The 17882-nt window shown below is 29.8% G+C and overlaps 1 protein-coding gene across 1 annotated transcript; it reads right to left on the reverse strand.

Annotated features, from left to right (window-relative positions):
- Positions 1-14076: 14076 nt before the first annotated feature.
- LOC112776846 (uncharacterized) lies at positions 14077-16032 on the reverse strand. Its single transcript, XM_025821112.3, has 3 exons — positions 15690-16032; positions 15504-15579; positions 14077-15367 (listed from the first exon to the last, which is right to left on the reverse strand). The coding sequence occupies exons 1-3, from the start codon at positions 15759-15761 to the stop codon at positions 14334-14336; spliced, it is 1182 nt and encodes a 393-aa protein (XP_025676897.1). The 5' UTR covers positions 15762-16032; the 3' UTR covers positions 14077-14333.
- Positions 16033-17882: the final 1850 nt, after the last annotated feature.

Here is a 17882-nt window from a genome sequence, read left to right on the forward strand (position 1 = left end):
ACTAAGCTTTTGAGGAGGAAAGAACTTGGCTAAGAAAGCCGTGACCAGCTTATCCTAAGAGTTTAGGCTATCTTTAGGTTGAGAGTCCAACCATATTCTAGCTCTGTCTCTTACAGCAAATGGGAAAAGCATAAGCTTGTAGACCTCAGGATCAACCCCATTGGTCTTAACAGTATCACAGATCTGTAAAAATTCAGTTAAGAACTGAAAAGGATCTTCAGATGGAAGTCCATGAAACTTGCAGTTCTGTTGCATCAGATAAACTAATTGAGGTTTAAGCTCAAAATTGTTTGCTCCAATGGTAGGGATTGAGATGCTTCTTCCATGTAAGTTGGAATTTGGTGCAGTAAAGTCACCAAGCATCTTCCTTGTATTGTTATTATTTTCGGCCATGTCTCCTTCTTTTTCGAAATTTTCAGTCAGATTTTCTCCAGAGAGTTGTGCTTTAGCTTCCCTTAGCTTCCTCTTCAGAGTTCTTTCAGGTTCCGGATCAACTTCAACAAGAATATTCTTGTCCTTGTTCCTGCTCATATGAAAAAGAAGAGAACACAAAAGAAAATATGGAATCCTCTATGTCACAGTATAGAGATTCCTTATGTAAGTATAAGAAGAGAAGAGTAGCAAAAGAAAAAGATAAGAACCAAACACAAGGGAGAGGAATGGGTTCGAATTCTTGAGTGAAAGAGAGGTGTTAGTAGATGAATAAATAAACAGAAGGGGATGAGAGATGAGAGAATTCGAAAATTAAATAAAATAAAATAAAAAATTTTTTGTTTTTAATTTAAAATCAAAGTTAGAATTCGAAAATTAAAAAGAAAAATGAAATTAAATTAAATTTAAAACAATTAATTAATTAAAAAGGAATTTTAAAAAAGAGGAAGGTGATTTTCGAAAATTAGAAAGAGATTTAGTTAGGTAGTTTTGAAAAAGATATGATTGAAATAGTAAACTTTTAAAATCAAACAAAAAGTCAAGTAGTTAATTGAAAAGATTTGAAAATCAATTTTTGAAAAGATAAGAAGTTAGAAAAGATTTTGAAATTGATTTTGAAAAAGATGTGATTGAAACTTATTTTGAAGAAATTTGAAAAAGAAATTTAAAAAGATTTGATTTTGAAAATTAAAGTTGATTACTTGACTAACAAGAAACAAAAAGATATTATTTTAAAATTTAAAGATTGAACCTTTCTTATTAGGCAAGTAACAAACTAAAAATTTTTGAATCAATCACATTAATTGTTAGCATTAATTTCGAAAATATGAAATGGAAATAAGAAAAAGATTTTGAAAATCAAAATTTAAAATTTTCAAAAATATGAAAGAAAAAAAATGAAAAGATTTGATTTTTGAAAAAGATTTGATAAAGATAGAATTTTTAAATTAAAAATTTAATTTGACTCATAAGAAACAACTAAATTTTAAAAAGTTTTGAAAAAGTCAACTCAAATTTTCGAAAATTTATGAGAAGAAAAAGGGAAAGATATTTTTTTATTTTTGAATTTTTAATTATGCAAGAGAAAAACAATGAAAAGACTTAAAACATGAGAATTCAAGATCAAAACACATGATGCATGCAAGAATGCTTTGAATGTCAAGATGAACACCAAGAACTTATTTTTGAAAATTTTTAAGAAAAGAAAAACATGTAAGACACCAAACTTAAAAAATTTTTAATGTTGAGACACTAACAAATTGAAAATGCATATGAAAAACAAGAAAAGACACAAAACAAGAAAATATGAAGATCAAACAAGAAGACTTGTCAAGAACAACTTGAAGATCATGAAGAACACCATGTATGGGTTTCGAAAGTTAAAGAACAATTAAAAAGATGCAATTGACACCAAACTTAAAAATTGACACAAGACTCAAACAAGAAACACAAAATTATTTTTGGTTTTTTTTTTTGATAATTTTTTTCGAAAATAAAATTCATAAAAACAAAAAGCTTAAAATTAAAATAAAGTTACCTAATCTGAGCAACAAGATGAACCGTCAGTTGTCCAAACTCGAACAATCTCCGGCAATGGCATCAAAAACTTGGTGTTGTTGCCGGACCAAACTTGGCACTGTTGTTGCCGGAAACAAATGCGAAACTAGATGAGATCGTTCATTCCCCGGCAATGGCACCAAAAACTTGGTGCACGAAATTGTGATCATCAACAATGGGGCCAAAGACTTGGTGCTCTCAAACGTGAATCACACTTTGTCACAACTTCGCACAACTAACCAGCAAGTGCACTGGGTCGTCCAAGTAATAAACCTTATGTGAGTAAGGGTCGATCCCACGGAGATTGTCGGCTTGAAGCAAGCTATGGTCACCTTGTAAATCTCAGTCAGGCGGATTCAATTGGTTATAGAATTTTAATAATTAAAATATAATTAAAATATAAAATAGGATAGAGGTACTTATGTAATTCATTGGTGAGAATTTCAGATAAGCGTATGGAGATGCTTTTGTTCCTCCTGAACTTTTGCTTTCCTGCTGTCTTCATCCAATCATTCCTACTCCTTTCTATGGCAAGCTGTATGTTGGGCATCACCGTTGTCAATGGCTACATCCCGTCCTCTCAGTGAAAATGGTCCAATGCGCTGTCACTGCATGGCTAATCATCTGTCGGTTCTCGATCATACTGGATTAGGATTCAGTGATCCTTTTGCGTCTGTTACAACGCCCAGCACTCGCGAGTTTGAAGCTCGTCACAGCCATCCCTTCCCAGATCCTACTCGGAATACCACAGACAAGGTTTAGACTTTTCGGATATCAGGAATGGCCGTTCATGGATTCTAACTCACAAAGATTCTAATATCTCGGACTCGGTCCCCTGTATTAGATACCTAAGAGATACTCATTCTAGCTCATCTTCATGTAGAACGGAAGTGGTTGTCAAGCACGCGTTCATAGGTGAGAAAGGTGATGAGCGTCACATAATCATCACATTCATCATGTTCTTGGGTGCGAATGAACATCTTAGAATAGGTATAAGCTTGAATTGAATAGAAAAACAATAGTACTTCGCATTAATTCATGAAGAATAGCAGAGCTCCACACCTTAATCTATAGTGTGTAGAAACTCTACCGTTGAAAATACATAAGTGATGAAGGTTCAGGCATGGCCGAATGGCCAGCCCCCATAAAGGTCTAAGATAGCATAAAACTGATCAAAGATGATATTTAATACAATAGTAAAAGGTCCTATTTATATCAGACTAGTTACTAGGGTTTACAGAAATGAGTAAATGATGCAGAAATCCACTTCCAGGGCCCACTTGGTGTGTGCTTGGGCTGAGCATTGAGCTTTACACGTGTAGAGGCTTCTCTTGGAGTTGAACACCAGTTTGTAACCTGTTTTTGGCGTTTAACTCCACTTTGCAACCTGTTTCTGGCGTTTAACTCCAGAATAGGGTAGGAAGCTGATGTTGAACGCCAGTTTGTGTCATCTAAACTCGGGCAAAGTATGGATTTTTATATATTGCTGGAAAGCCCTAGATGTCTACTTTCCAACGCAATTGAGAGCGCGCCATTTGGAGTTCTGTAGCTCCAGAAAATACACTTTGAATACAGTGAGGTCAGAATCCAACAGCATCTACAGTCCTTTGTCAGCCTCTGAATCTGATTTTTGCTCAAGTCCCTCAATTTCAGCCAGAAAATACCTGAAATCACAGAAAAACACACAAACTCATAGTAAAGTCCAGAAATGTGATTTTTATTTAAAAACTAATAAAAATATACTAAAAACTAACTAAATCATACTAAAAACTATGTAAAAACAATGCTAAAAAACGTATAAATTATCCGCTCATTAGGCCTATTCCACCACCCATGAAGCGACCTATTGGGAGGCCAAAGGTACACAACCACAACAAGGACCCTGGGCTCATATTCAAAGGGACAAGCTGAAGAGAAGCTTTCAAGTTATGTGTAGCAAGTGCAACGAGAAAGGCCATAACTATAAGACCTGTAAAGGAGCACCAAGCAACCCAAACTGGAAACCAAAAAGGAAAAAAAACTAAGAAGACTGTTGAAAACACACAAGCCTTGATGCTGCTTCCCCTTTCACAATCAACCCCTCAACCACAGGTAAGTATCCCTGTTATGCATTAGGATAATTTTGTACATTTTAAAATTAGTCAGTGGTTATGATGTCATTATACATCTTTCTTAAGGACTAATTTGTCCATTTGGTTACCTTGCTGGATCTATGTTGCATAGGATCAAAACCAGACACAAGGTACAAAATTTGCTGAGACTAGTGCTATTCAAGAACAATCTGCTGTAAGACCACCCTAAACAATACGCTCATAATGCCAATCACTTTATTCTTGTCCCTGAATTTGAATCTCTGAATATGTCAGTTGCTTTTGTAGAATGATGTCATTGGCCAGAATGCTGCTAGACTACCAACCAACACAACAATGCAGGCAGCAACATCAGGGACTGCACCAGTTGCCGCATCACTCAATACTCAAGTACCTGCAACAACAATACCATTTGCTCCAGTCTAAACTCCATTCAGGCCTCCATCCCAGCTGCCAGGAATGGGGCAACCCAAACCCCGATTTGCTGCCTCTAAATTCAGACCCAAGCAAACAATTATCAGACCTCAACAAGTGCGAATCCACTATCAAATCCACCACCAAATCTACCCCTAAATACACCACAAACTCAAAGCACCAGCACTCATGGGGCACCATCAAATGAGACTTTGAAAACAGCTAGCAGTGGGACTACAAGAATTTTCAAGTTCATCCCAACTCCTGGATCCAACAATTAGAAGAACTGAACACAGCTGCATGAAATTCTGTTTTTTTGTCCTAGTTATTAGTATGAATTGCACAATGTTGTCTAGTTATCATAGTTTGGCAAACTTGTTTACATGCCAACCAGACATTTTGTTATTTTGTGGTAAACTTATGATGTTATGTAATATTTGGGATTAAGCCAGATACATTGTTATTTCTATTTTAGTTATAATCTATGTAGAATTACTACCTTATATAATAGGTGACTTGAAGTATTTTTTAGTTGTTCAAACTTCATAGAAAATTGGATTTAGTCCAAAATACAATTCCCATTAAACAGCCAGCAATGGCAATTTTCATTACAACATCACTATGTACATCAAATCATCTTCAGCCCTTTAAAAAACATATAGCAACAACAACAACAACAACAACAACAACAACAACTACACTAATCAAAGTAATATGCCACAAACTCATGTTTTTTTCTTTTCAATACAGAACAGTTTCCTCTCCGAATCTTCCATATCTTTTTCCAATTCCTGACTTCGAAGCAGTTGATCTTTAACGTCTATTCCCTCAGCATCATCCACAGCACTCAATGCTTGAGACTCCATAGCCCTAATTTTTTCTAGGTGTTCATCAAGGCAGACAAAGTACCGGCAGTACCGTTCTTTAACCTGGAGCTAATTTTCAGAGAATCACCCAATTAGACACATTACAGTCTCATTCAACTATTGACAAAATAGTAATTTACCTCGAAGAATGGACACCCGAGAAACATTCTATTAGATTAGTTGTTATTCTTGACTTGTAAAGAATGGCATATACGCTGCAGAAGCACTTTGGCGCAATCCCATCTCGATCACATCCTCCTGGAACAGCGCATGAAGATCCTCCTCCAGGTTTTGTGCATGAAGAATGCCCTTCACTCATCATGGACGATCGAACCATCAGCGTCCATGGGTTCGACCATGCATTTCGATCAAATAGGGCTCAGTCATGGTAACGGTGTTGTTTTGCGGCACAAGGATCAATTTGTCCATTAAGAATTTGTTCCCCATCTACATCATTAGGCAAAACGGATAGCTCAGTCTCCACGCCTCCATGTCAGCATTCTCCGTTGCCGTTTTGAGCCCCAACTCGACAGAGGGGTATAATTGTCACGCATTTTATAAGGTGAGGGATTTAAATGTATTTTTCAATCCCGAGGAACGAAAATGTCTGCGTTTAAAAAGGTCAGGGACCTATTTGTCTTTTACTCTTATCCTTATTTGTTTGTAAAGGGATAATGTTGAAAATTTAAAAATATAATGTAGGTATTCAAGAATAAAATGTTATTAAAGTTTTTAGTCTTTATTCTAAAAAATTTCAGTCTCCTGTGTTCTTACTTTTTAGAGGTAATGAATGGACTAAAATTTTGTATCTCGAGACTAAATATTTAATTTCAGTATCCCATATCAAATGCAGTCTTAAATTTGAGTCATTATTCCTTACCATTTACTTGGGAGTGTAAGTTTCTTCATGCTCAATGCACGGACCGCGTTAAATCTTGTTCCAAATTGCAAATTTGGTAATGAGAGAAGAATGCAGAAGAGAGAGCTAAGAGATGAGAGAAAATTTAGAGAAAAAAACTTAATTATTCTTTGAAGAAAGAATCTTAACCCCTCGCATAGAGTAACAAACTTGGTATTTATATTTGATGAGAAAGTCTAAGAGGCCATCACTTTTATTAAAATTTGGCTAACACTTAATTAGTAAAAAAAAAAAATAATTCTATACTATTCAATGTAATCTCACACCATTAAAATTATTAATGATGACTAATTAATGACTATAAATTATAAAATCTACTGGTCTCCTAACACTTTTCATATCTAATTTTCTAACTTAATTAAGATGCTTCATTAATCCTAACAAACTTAAAACTAACTAATTAAATAGAGTCATCTGTCAACACTAATAACATATTATAAGTTTTTATAAATACACTATTTGCCAACACTAAGCCTTAATTAGTTAAATTTAAACTCGGTGCGCAACTGAAAATAGGTAACTAGCACATCATGTCATGACGTCAATATCAGATAAGGAAAAAGTGCATTATGAAAAACAACTACTAGTTAAATCCTTGTAAAAAGGAAATATGTCCAGTTAGGCACTTCCATAAAAGAGACAAGAAACAAAGATAGCACTCATCATAGTGGTTTCCATTCAATTAATCATTTCTCCCTTAATTTAAAAATTGTGAATCCCACATCAGAATACAGTCACTCCTCATTCTGGAGGTTGCTTAATTAAAGGGTTTTCCCATCTATGTCTATATATATACTAACAATATAATAGAGAAGCACTTTGATTAATTTTATGATATATATGAGATAAAAAATATTATTTATATATCAAAATTAATTATTAAAATTAATTATTAATTATTTATATATTTATATATATAATATATTTTATATTTTAATATATATTTTATATTTATAATTTATTTTAATAATTAATTTTAGTATATATCTAATATAATAATATAAAATAATATGTTAATTTAAATTTATTTTATCGGGGTTATTACATTACTAAAGTATATTCAAATCTAAATAATAAATATATTAATTATCTTTTTATTGGTCTTCCAACAAGCAATCAGTAAACTAAATTATTATGCATATCCTTTGGGTAATTATAATGACTAACGGATATTTTGATTATCCTTTTATTAGTCTTTCACAACATTGAATTTAAAGTTAGCCGCTAACTATAATTACGACTATACTATATGTATATTAAAAACAGTTACTAATACTAATACTAATATTAATTATTAATATAAAATATGTTAAAATATAAATATATATTAAAATTAAAATAAATTATACATATATTTATATATAAATATATTAATAATTAATTTTAATAATTAATTTTAATATACGAATAATATTTTTATTATAATTACTATTCTTAAATATATGTACACTGTCATATAATAATTATTTATTTATCAAAACGTATAAAGCATACAATTTACAGTTAGCATTGAAGCTTTAAGGTTTAAACATGCAATCGCTCGATATCTTCGACTAGTTCCTTACAATGCAAGTAGGGCACTCGGATTCAATTTCAGGAATAAAACAAAATTTTGTAACTGCCGCTATTTTTTGCAAATGCAACGTATTAACTTTCCATTCTTTAATATCCTTTTCTCAGGTTGACCTGAAAACATCCTTGTGAATTATTATCAGCTATCATTCGAGTTGAAACTCATTTTGACCCTTGAAATTTAGAGTTGGTCTCAATTTCAATCCTCAAATTTTTAGTTAGTAACGGAGCTTAGTTGAGACAAGCGGGGGCCATGGTTCTCCAAATTTTTGTTAAAAAAATTAGTAGTACTTTTTTAAAAAATAAAAAATAATTCAGTTAGCTCAAATACTTTATTATGATTTAAAATACCAAAGTTCAATCTTCATCTTTATTCAATAAGTAATACTTCTTCTACCTTTGAGTTCAAATATAAAAAATTAGGTATTTTTTATTTATGTAATTTGATATTATTTTATATTTTACTGTTTATTTAATTTAATTTTTTATATAATAAAAAATATTAAAATATTCAATAAGTATTGATATTATTGTATTTGTATAAATTGATAAAAAAATTCAATAAATATTATAAATTTTAATATTTGTTTTTCTAACTTCTTTTTTACATATTTTACAGGATATATATTCAAATTTTTATATAAAATAATCGTGAAAACTAAAGAATTGATACAATTTTTTAAGAGGAAGGCTAATATTCAAGAAGTAGAACATATAACTTTTATAATATCAACACTTGTAGATAGTTCTTCTACTTTAATAAATCATGAAAAAAGTGAGATACAACCTTCAAAAGTTTAAAGAGTTGCATCTGATGAGTTTGACCTTAATTCTTTGGAACGAGACCTTGAAAAACGGCTTTAAATTTGGCAATATCACCCAAATCAGAGAAATGAGGTTAGACAAACTTATCTTCAATGGGGTTCATATCAAAAGCATCTTGACAATTATTTTCTATCTGGCCCCCCCAAAATTTTGTTTCAAGATCCGCCACTGTTTTTAGTTACCCAATTAATACCCCTAAATATTGAATCGTGCCTCACGTTTGTCCCTATAGTTATTTCTGTTAACGAAAAACTGATGTGATACGTTAAGTTAACACAGTGTGCATCTACGTGGCACCCAACTTACCAGAATGAATGTGTGATGAATGAATGACATAGTAAAAGTTGTTTTTACTCAATATGAGTCCATGCAAATTAGGGTTTTAACATCTGCGTAGAAGTCAAATTAAATGAAAACAACTTTTTGCCGCATCATTCACTCATCACGTATTCATTCTAGCAAGCTGGTGCTTCGTAGCTGATAAATATAGTTTGGTTATAGTATTGAATTTTGATTTCGATGGTTGAGTTTGATTATTATTATTATGAGCTTGTTTGAGCAAAATTTTGTTACGAAAAGGATTTCAGCATGTCCAATCCAAAAAAAGGTACCTCTCAAATCAAATGCAGATGTCCAACAGAAGACACAAGCAACAATAGTTGAAGATGCAAATTTGCTGAATGATTTTAGAGTCACAAAAATAAGCAATTATCCATAAAAAATCCAGCACTCAAAAATAAAATTTAGTTGATGATGCTTCTACAATACTATTCAAAATTTTAGTTGGGATCAATAAACAGAAGGAGTAAATATATCAAGTAATAAAATGCACTTTACAATTGTGATGATAACACATTGACATTTTACTAAACAGGTTGTGGTCAGAAACAATGAACCAAGTAAAACTAAACTATAAGCTTAGAGACAATGTGACTTGACTAGAAAGACTGAGACTTTGTGCATATACATGAGAGCATCGATTATAGAGCATTAAATTATAGTCAAATACGCTCTAAATCATAATGTAGAATTCACTTATAATCAAACAAGTTCAGAATAATAATTAAATTCAATAATCGAAATCAAAGTTCAATGCTATAACCAGACTATAATCAAACACGATCCAAATTATAGAGCAAAATCTTATTATAATCAAACACATTTAGGATAGTAATAAAACACAAGAAGCCAATCAAAATTTAATGCTACATTCATATTATAATCAAACATACTCTAAATCATAGTACAAAATTTAATTATAATTAAACATGCTCAAGGTAATAATCAAACTCAAGAATTTAAATAAAAAATCAAACTCATGCAATAATCCAATTATAAAAACATAAAGAGAAGAAAATAGAATATGCCAAAACACTATGATCAACTAGCTTGCAATAAGAAAAGTTTTCAACCAGCTCTTACAGCATCAACTCAAGAACTTGTATCCAGATGCACCTTTGGACCAATGTGTGATTTTTTATCATAAAAACTATTCTCATTCTCGTCACTTGTATCATTAGAACTCGAATTATTGGTTCAATGCCCTTGAATATCCCTTTTGTTTGTACCATCTGAGCAGTTTTGAGTTTAACCTGATTTAAAATAGAGGAACACTGGAACAAAAACTAAGTTACGAACGAAAGAGAGAACCCGTGGCTTGTAGCAGTGGTGAGCGTAATGAGTCGGCGACGAGAAGCGAGTCAGCAACAGCTTGCAACGGCAGCGAGCAGCGACTTCGACAGAAAGAAGAAATAATGAAAAAGCAAAAAGGCATAGAAGGAGGAATTGGAACCGGATGGTGCTGCCTGGCGCACCGCCAGCGGGTCTTCCGGCAGCAGTGATAGAGAGACGGAGAGAATCGCGACTGAAGTGGAGGTGCAGTGATTTGGCTCGTGTGGGAGAGGAGGAGCACGTGTCTACTAGTGTGGGTGAGATTGGCATTACAGTTTTTATATTTTTTTATTTTTGTATACGTATAAAAATACTGATTTTAGTAGCTAATTTTAGTATACAGATTATCATACACTTTGAGAGACATATATTTGAGGGTAGAAACTCACATGTAGTTATCTTCTTATAAAATTAATAGTTGAAAATAGTTAGATAATAATTTAATCAAACATATTAAATCATCTAACGATTCTCAATTTTTAATCCTCACATGAAGACAATTATACGTGAATTTTTTCATATTTGATATATTGAAACGATTTTTTTAGATAATCAACTATGAGTGAAACTAACTCTAGCCAACTAATTAAAAATGGTAAATTTTACCCAACCTCCTCTAAAATAACATGTAAGTTACCCTTCATCATGTGTCAAATTTTAATTGGTCATCATTTTAACCATAGTTAGATTATTTTGTAGTTTATTATTTGAGATGGGTAATGATATAATTTCTTAAAATATCAAAATTATTTTCTAGTTTATTATTTGAGATGGGTAATGATATAATTTCTTAAAATATCAAAACCCCACTTCTGTTAATTGAAACACATTTTCACTCCTCCATTCTTTCCTCATCGTGTAGTTTCGTCCTTCCAAGCATCGTCGTCGTGACAAGAAGCGCCAACGTCGTCGTCATCGTCTCTTAACGACGTCGTTAAATTTTCGTAGTAATTTTACAGTTCTTCCCAATATAACCAGTGCTGACCTTATCGCTATCTCCTATCCTCTCATTCGATCCCTCCTTCTACAGTGGATCACTCTTTATCAACATAATTAATAGTTAGTTTGGTTATTAATTTTTTTATTAACAAAATATATCTTTATTTAATTACATGATTGAACATATATTCGTATGTAAAATATAATATAATAAAATAAATCTATTCAGAGTACTTAAAAATATAATTAAAATCAGGAATATACAAATATAATAATAAAATTTATATTTTAAACAAAGAAACATATCTTTTATCATACATAAATTATTTTAAAAAATAAATAAATAGTTAAAATTAATAACACAAGTTTAAAATGATAAAATCCAACCTTTTTACAAGTATTTTTTATAATATTTTTATTCTTTTAAATTTTAATTTATTAGTACTTTATTATTTACTTAATAATTAAACAAATTATTTTCATGAAAAATTATTTTTGTATTATTTTAAAGAAGAGACCAATATAATAATTTAAAAAATAGCGTAAAAATAATATTTTAAATAAAAAATAGTTAATATTAAAATTTTTAAATGCAAAAATAAATTGTATAGATATTTAAGAGATAAATATAAAATACATGCTTAAAATAAATAAAACGGACAAAAATAATTCTCTATTTCTCAAGACTACTTCTATTTATATGTTTTATTTATTTTAGGCCTGTATTTTATATTTATCTGTTAAATATTTATACAATTTATTTTTGTATTTAAAAATTTTAATATTAAATATTTTTTATTTAAAATATTATTTTTATATTATTTTTAAACTGTTATATTGGACTCTTTTTTAAACTGTTATATTTGTTTAATCATTAATTAAATAATAAAGTTCTAATAAATTAAAAATTAAAAGCATAAAATATTATAAAAAATACGATAAGAAAGTTAGATTTTGTCATTTTAAATTTTTGTTATTAATTTTAACAATTTATTCAATTTTTTAAAATAATTTATGTAGGATAAAGCATATGTTTACTTGTTTAGAGTACAAATTTTATTATTATATTTATATGTTCATGATTTTAATTATATTTTCAGCACTCTAAATAGATTTATTTTATTATATTATATTTTACATATAAAAATATGTTCTATTATATAATTAAATAAAGATATATTTTTTTAATAAAAAAATTTAATAACCAAATTAACCATTAATTATGTTAATAAGGAATGATTCATAAGAGAAAGAAAAATCGAGTGAGAGAAGACACGAGATAGCAATGACATCGGCGCTAGCTATACTAGGAAGGACGGGAATGTAGTTAAGGAATGATGCACTGGAGAAAGAGAGATTGCGTGAGAATACAGTAGATGACGACGACGTAAATAATAAATTATACCATTACCCATCTTAAATAATAAATTACAAAATAATCCAACTATGGTTAAGATAATGACTAATTAAAATTTGATCCATCATGAAGAGTAACTTACATATTATTTTAGAAGGGGTTAGATAGCATTTACCATTAAAAATAGATCCATTTTAAAAAGTAAAATAAAATAACCTCTATTACCATAATTTTTTTAAATTTCAAAATAAAAAAAAAAAAATTAATTTAGTTAACGTATTTCGTAATTGACTCTCTAGACTTTTTCATATTAAAATGATCTCATTCGTATATACAAGTATTTGTCATATCATTTGTTATAAGTTGTGTGTATACTGTGTAGTTCATAACTTCATAAGATGACTATTTATTTTTCAAAGCTACTAATAAATATTAGGTTAATTAATCAATTTGATCCGAATCGATTATTAGAGAATCAAAATTAACATACATGTACAGTTGATAAAGCTTATCGAGCAAGCTGCATCAAGTTAACCCTAAAGGATAGTTTACATGCACCCTTGTGACCTTACTTGCAAGTGTACAACCAACCAGATTTGAGATGTGCATATATTTCGGGAATTATTATGATCAAAAGGGTTCTTTAAAAGAAGAAAAAAAAAAAAAGAATATAATCGAAGGAAGCTTCCAAGCAATTCGATGAGATCTACGACACGTAATTTCCACTTGCATTGTTCCACAACTATAATTTACTTTTTATTTTTTTTGGTGTACAACTTTAATTTACTTTAATATATATGGTCAAATTTTATCATTTAAATCATCTTCGGAATCGCTAATTTCTAAACACGTAGCTCAACTTCTTTTTCAGTATTTGTTCCGTTTGCCCCACCGTATCGTAAACACCTAAACCATGCAACCCTTCTTCTATTTAGACACATTTTCTAATCAAGGCAATTTGGCAATTAATTATTTATCTACTCACATTAATAAAAATACTCTCTATACTTTCTCATTTTACATATAAAAGTGCACCCATATAGGAAAAAAGAGTTATTATCATGTACGAGTTAAATGTTATAGTTTAATTAAATTTTTATCTAATATTTGATAATTAAAAGAATACAAATTAAAATTGTCAAATATGAAGATATCATTGTATATATGTAAAATGCATAATATAATGTAGCATCTGAATGCCAAAAGGTTTTATATTCCACATATTATATACTGCTACTGCTAGCTGCTGATAATAAAAAATTGCTACATACAAATAAAAACTTAATTATTATGTATTTATATATAAATATATATTATTTAAATTATTTTAATATATATTTTATATTAATAATTAATTTAATAATTGATTTTTAATATCCACTAGCATGATTGTAATATAATATTATAAAACTAAAGTAGAAGAAAAAAGCGAGGTTATTAGCACTATCACTTTCTATATGCTCAACACAAGCAATACTTTTTCCGAACTCCAATTACATACTCGGATCCACTTTTCTTTCTTTTCCTTTTAAAAAGCATTTTAAAGCTTCATCTATATATAAAATCTCTGGTAACAAAAATTAAATTTACCCAAATGCCCATACAAGCTGTATGTGAAAAGTCCAAAAAGCCCTTCAATGTACAATCATTGTGCACAACATCACGCCTCGGTCTCACACACAATGATCATTTCACATAACCGAACACGCATTGGGATTCTCTTCGCTAAAGAACTCGAATGAGTCAGAAGAAGGCTGAGAAGGCATATTATTATAAGAGGGCGTATACGATTCCGATTCGTAAGTATACGGTGGTGGATATGGTGGATGCTGATGAACAACGTGTGCGTACGAATACGGTTGCGGAGGCGCATAATACGATGCACTACCGTATCTGCTGGAGCTCGGATACGCTGTGTGATAACTCACCGTATAAACAGGAGGATTAGGAGGAGGAGGAGCATAGTAATGCGGTGGATATTGATGGTACGAACGATGACGTGGTGGACTCTCATTGGCTGGACCTGCAACCTGAGGAGGAACAGGTTCTGGACCATGACCATGACCATGACAATGGCCTTGACCGTGTGGCTGGCTACCGGAACCGCTGGTGACAGGAGCTTCGCCAGTGGCATTTTCGTTGTTGTTGATATTATTCCCTTTGCTTTTCTTTTTCTTTTTTTTAGCACCGCCACTTTTCTCTATCCCTGACGCTTCGCATTCGTCGGAAACTTGAACCGCCACGCTCACCTTTTTCTCTGTCACCGGTGGTGGCGGGTTACCGGCTGGTAACACCACCGTTTGCTTTACCTCGTGCTTTGGCTCCTGGATCTGTACACCGCCTTTGCCGGTTGCACATCCTTCGTTAACGTTCTTCTTCTTCGCAGCGTTGTAGTTATTATCTTCGACCCTGTTCTTAGTAGGCGCATCTTGAACGACGACTTTAACAACGGTTTCCTTGTCGTTTTGCTCGCTTTGGTGTTTGCTGCTGCTTTCTCCGCTGGTTTCTGCGACGTCGTCGTTTTCGTCCTCTTTGTTTTCTGCTGGCTTGACCTTCTTTTTCTTCTTCTTGTTGGAATCTGATGGCGGTGGCGGTGACGGTTGTGGCCATAACTCGGCGTGTTTTCCTGTCTTGTTGATCAGTTTCATAATCAAGATGTCACTGTCTACGTTCCCCGTTACCACCACCTTTTGTTGCCTCAAATCAACGTCTATGGTGTCAACACCTGAATTTTAGATCAGAAGATGAGTATGTAAATAACTATGATAGTTAAATAATTGAAATGAGAATAGAAGCTAGAATATAGGGTATATGATGCAAATTAACATGCAAGGAGAACAATGGAAGATCGTAATAATTACCGTGTATACTCTGTAGAATTTTCTTCACCTTCTTTTTGCAGCCTTCGCAGTGAATGGATACTTTCAACACACAAGTCTGGGTTAAAAGCACAACGAACAAGCTCAGAATCCATTATTGGAGACCAAATAATTAAGTGTTTGATAAAACATCAATAATGAATAAACTGAGGAACAATGATTTTTTACCTTAGCCATGGGAGATGCTGCCTCTTCTCCAACTTCTTTAGCTTCTGCCACTCTTGTATCTGGTGCCGCCATCCCTTATACTTAGAAGAAGAAGAAGAGGAATGTTCCAGACTCCAGAGAAAAAGACGAAGGTGGTAGAGGTACTTTGAAACTGATGGCAGTGCATAAAAAGCTTTACTAACAACTAAGGCTTGAAGAGAGTTGCAAATTAAATAATTTATATAATTTAAAGACGCCGAATGAAAAAGCACGGCTTTCATAAAAAGAAAAAGAAGGACATTGTGAAAAAGGAAAAGAAGAAAAAAGAAGTAGAATACTGTGTGGGGCTTGAACGGCATGGTCTAATAATAGTGGCAATAGTCATTAAATACTTAAAAGAAAAATGTTATCTCACCCATACTTTCTCTTTATTTTTATCTTATATTTAAATTAATATTAACTAATTTTTTATTATAAAATTATTTTTTAATTTTTTAAAAAAATAAACTTTATAATTTAAATTTTAAAAGAAAAAATAATTTTAAAAAGACTTGACTAATATTAACTAAAAAAATTACATCCTAGTAGAACTCTTTTGAAATGCTTTTAGGTCAAATTTCTAAAATATTACATTCTAAGAGTAAGAAGCATAAATAATTAAACATATATTTTTAAAATTTATTCCCATTTTCAAATTGCAAATTATTATATATATATAATAATCATTTTATTTAATTTGAAATTAATCATTTATAATTTAATATAAAACTAATTGATTTAACCACATGTTTTATAATTCATTTTAAAAATAAACTTATTTTACTGTATTATACATTATTAATTTTATATTTAAAAAATCCTAAATATATATACTCATATTTATTATAGTAACATATTTTTTGCAGATTCAGTTAGAACCATTTTTTTATGTAACATATTTTGTTTTGCGTTTCTGTCCCATTTGTTTATTAAAATAAAATAAAATAAAACAAAGACTGACTACAGACTATATAATAATAAGTTCTTAACTCATGAAAATAATTATAATGAAAGAAATAATAAAGATTTCAATAAATGGTAACATATATTATTCACAAGATTTTAAATTTAAATAGGATCAGTATTCATCATAAAAACATAAAGAAGCATAAAATAAATTAGACCTATATATATATATATAGGGAAGTTCTATGGTGGCATTGGTTTTGGTGACTAAGTGTGGCATAAGTTTGACCAACAAATAAAACATTGACATATAGCAAAAAATTAAATCTAAAATAAAAATGATTCTCTTTCTTGTAATTTTTTATAATTATTTTTATCAAAATAATTTCTTATAATTATTTTTATAATTATAAAAAATAATTTTAAAAAAATAACACCAAAATAATTTTATAATTATATTTATAATTATTATTTTATTATTATTTTATTTATTTTTAAAAAATAATTTTTATAATTATTTCTATTTTTTAATTATTTTTAGTAATTTCTAAAAATAACACCAAAATTATTTTTTAATTATTTTTATTATTATTTTTATTTCTAAAAAATAATTTTTTATAATTATTTTTTTATAATTTCAAAAAACTAACACCAAAATGATATTCTCCCTCTTGGTGTTAGTTTAAAAATAATCATAAAAAATTATAAGAGAAAAAATATTATTTTAGTTTTAATTTTCCAAAATTACAAAAAAAATAATTATAAAAAAATTTATTTTGATAAAAAATAATAATAAAAATACTTAAAAAATAATTTTGGTATTATTTTTAGAAATTATTAAAAAAATAATAATAAAAATAATTATAAAATAAAAATAATTATAAAAAAATCATTTTAGTAAAAATAATAATAAAAATAATTATAAGAAATTATTTTTTAAAAATAAAAATAATAATAAAATAATAATTAAAAATATAATTAAAAAATATTTTAATATTTTTTAAATTATTTTTATAATTACAAAAAAAATATAAGAAATTATTTTGATAAAAGTAATTATAAAAAATTATAAGAAAGAGAGAATCATTTTAGTTTTAAATTTAATTTTTTTTGTCATGTGTCAATATTTTATTTGTTGGTCAAACTTATGCCACCCTTAGCCACCAAAACCAATGCCACCATAGAACTTCCCATATATATATATAAGTTTTTTTGCTTTACAAATTGATACAAATTGGCCCAAATCCAACAAAAACAACCCTTACATTA

The sequence above is a fragment of the Arachis hypogaea genome, chromosome 19, assembly GCF_003086295.3.
Source record: "Arachis hypogaea cultivar Tifrunner chromosome 19, arahy.Tifrunner.gnm2.J5K5, whole genome shotgun sequence".
Classification (NCBI taxonomy): domain Eukaryota; kingdom Viridiplantae; phylum Streptophyta; class Magnoliopsida; order Fabales; family Fabaceae; genus Arachis; species Arachis hypogaea.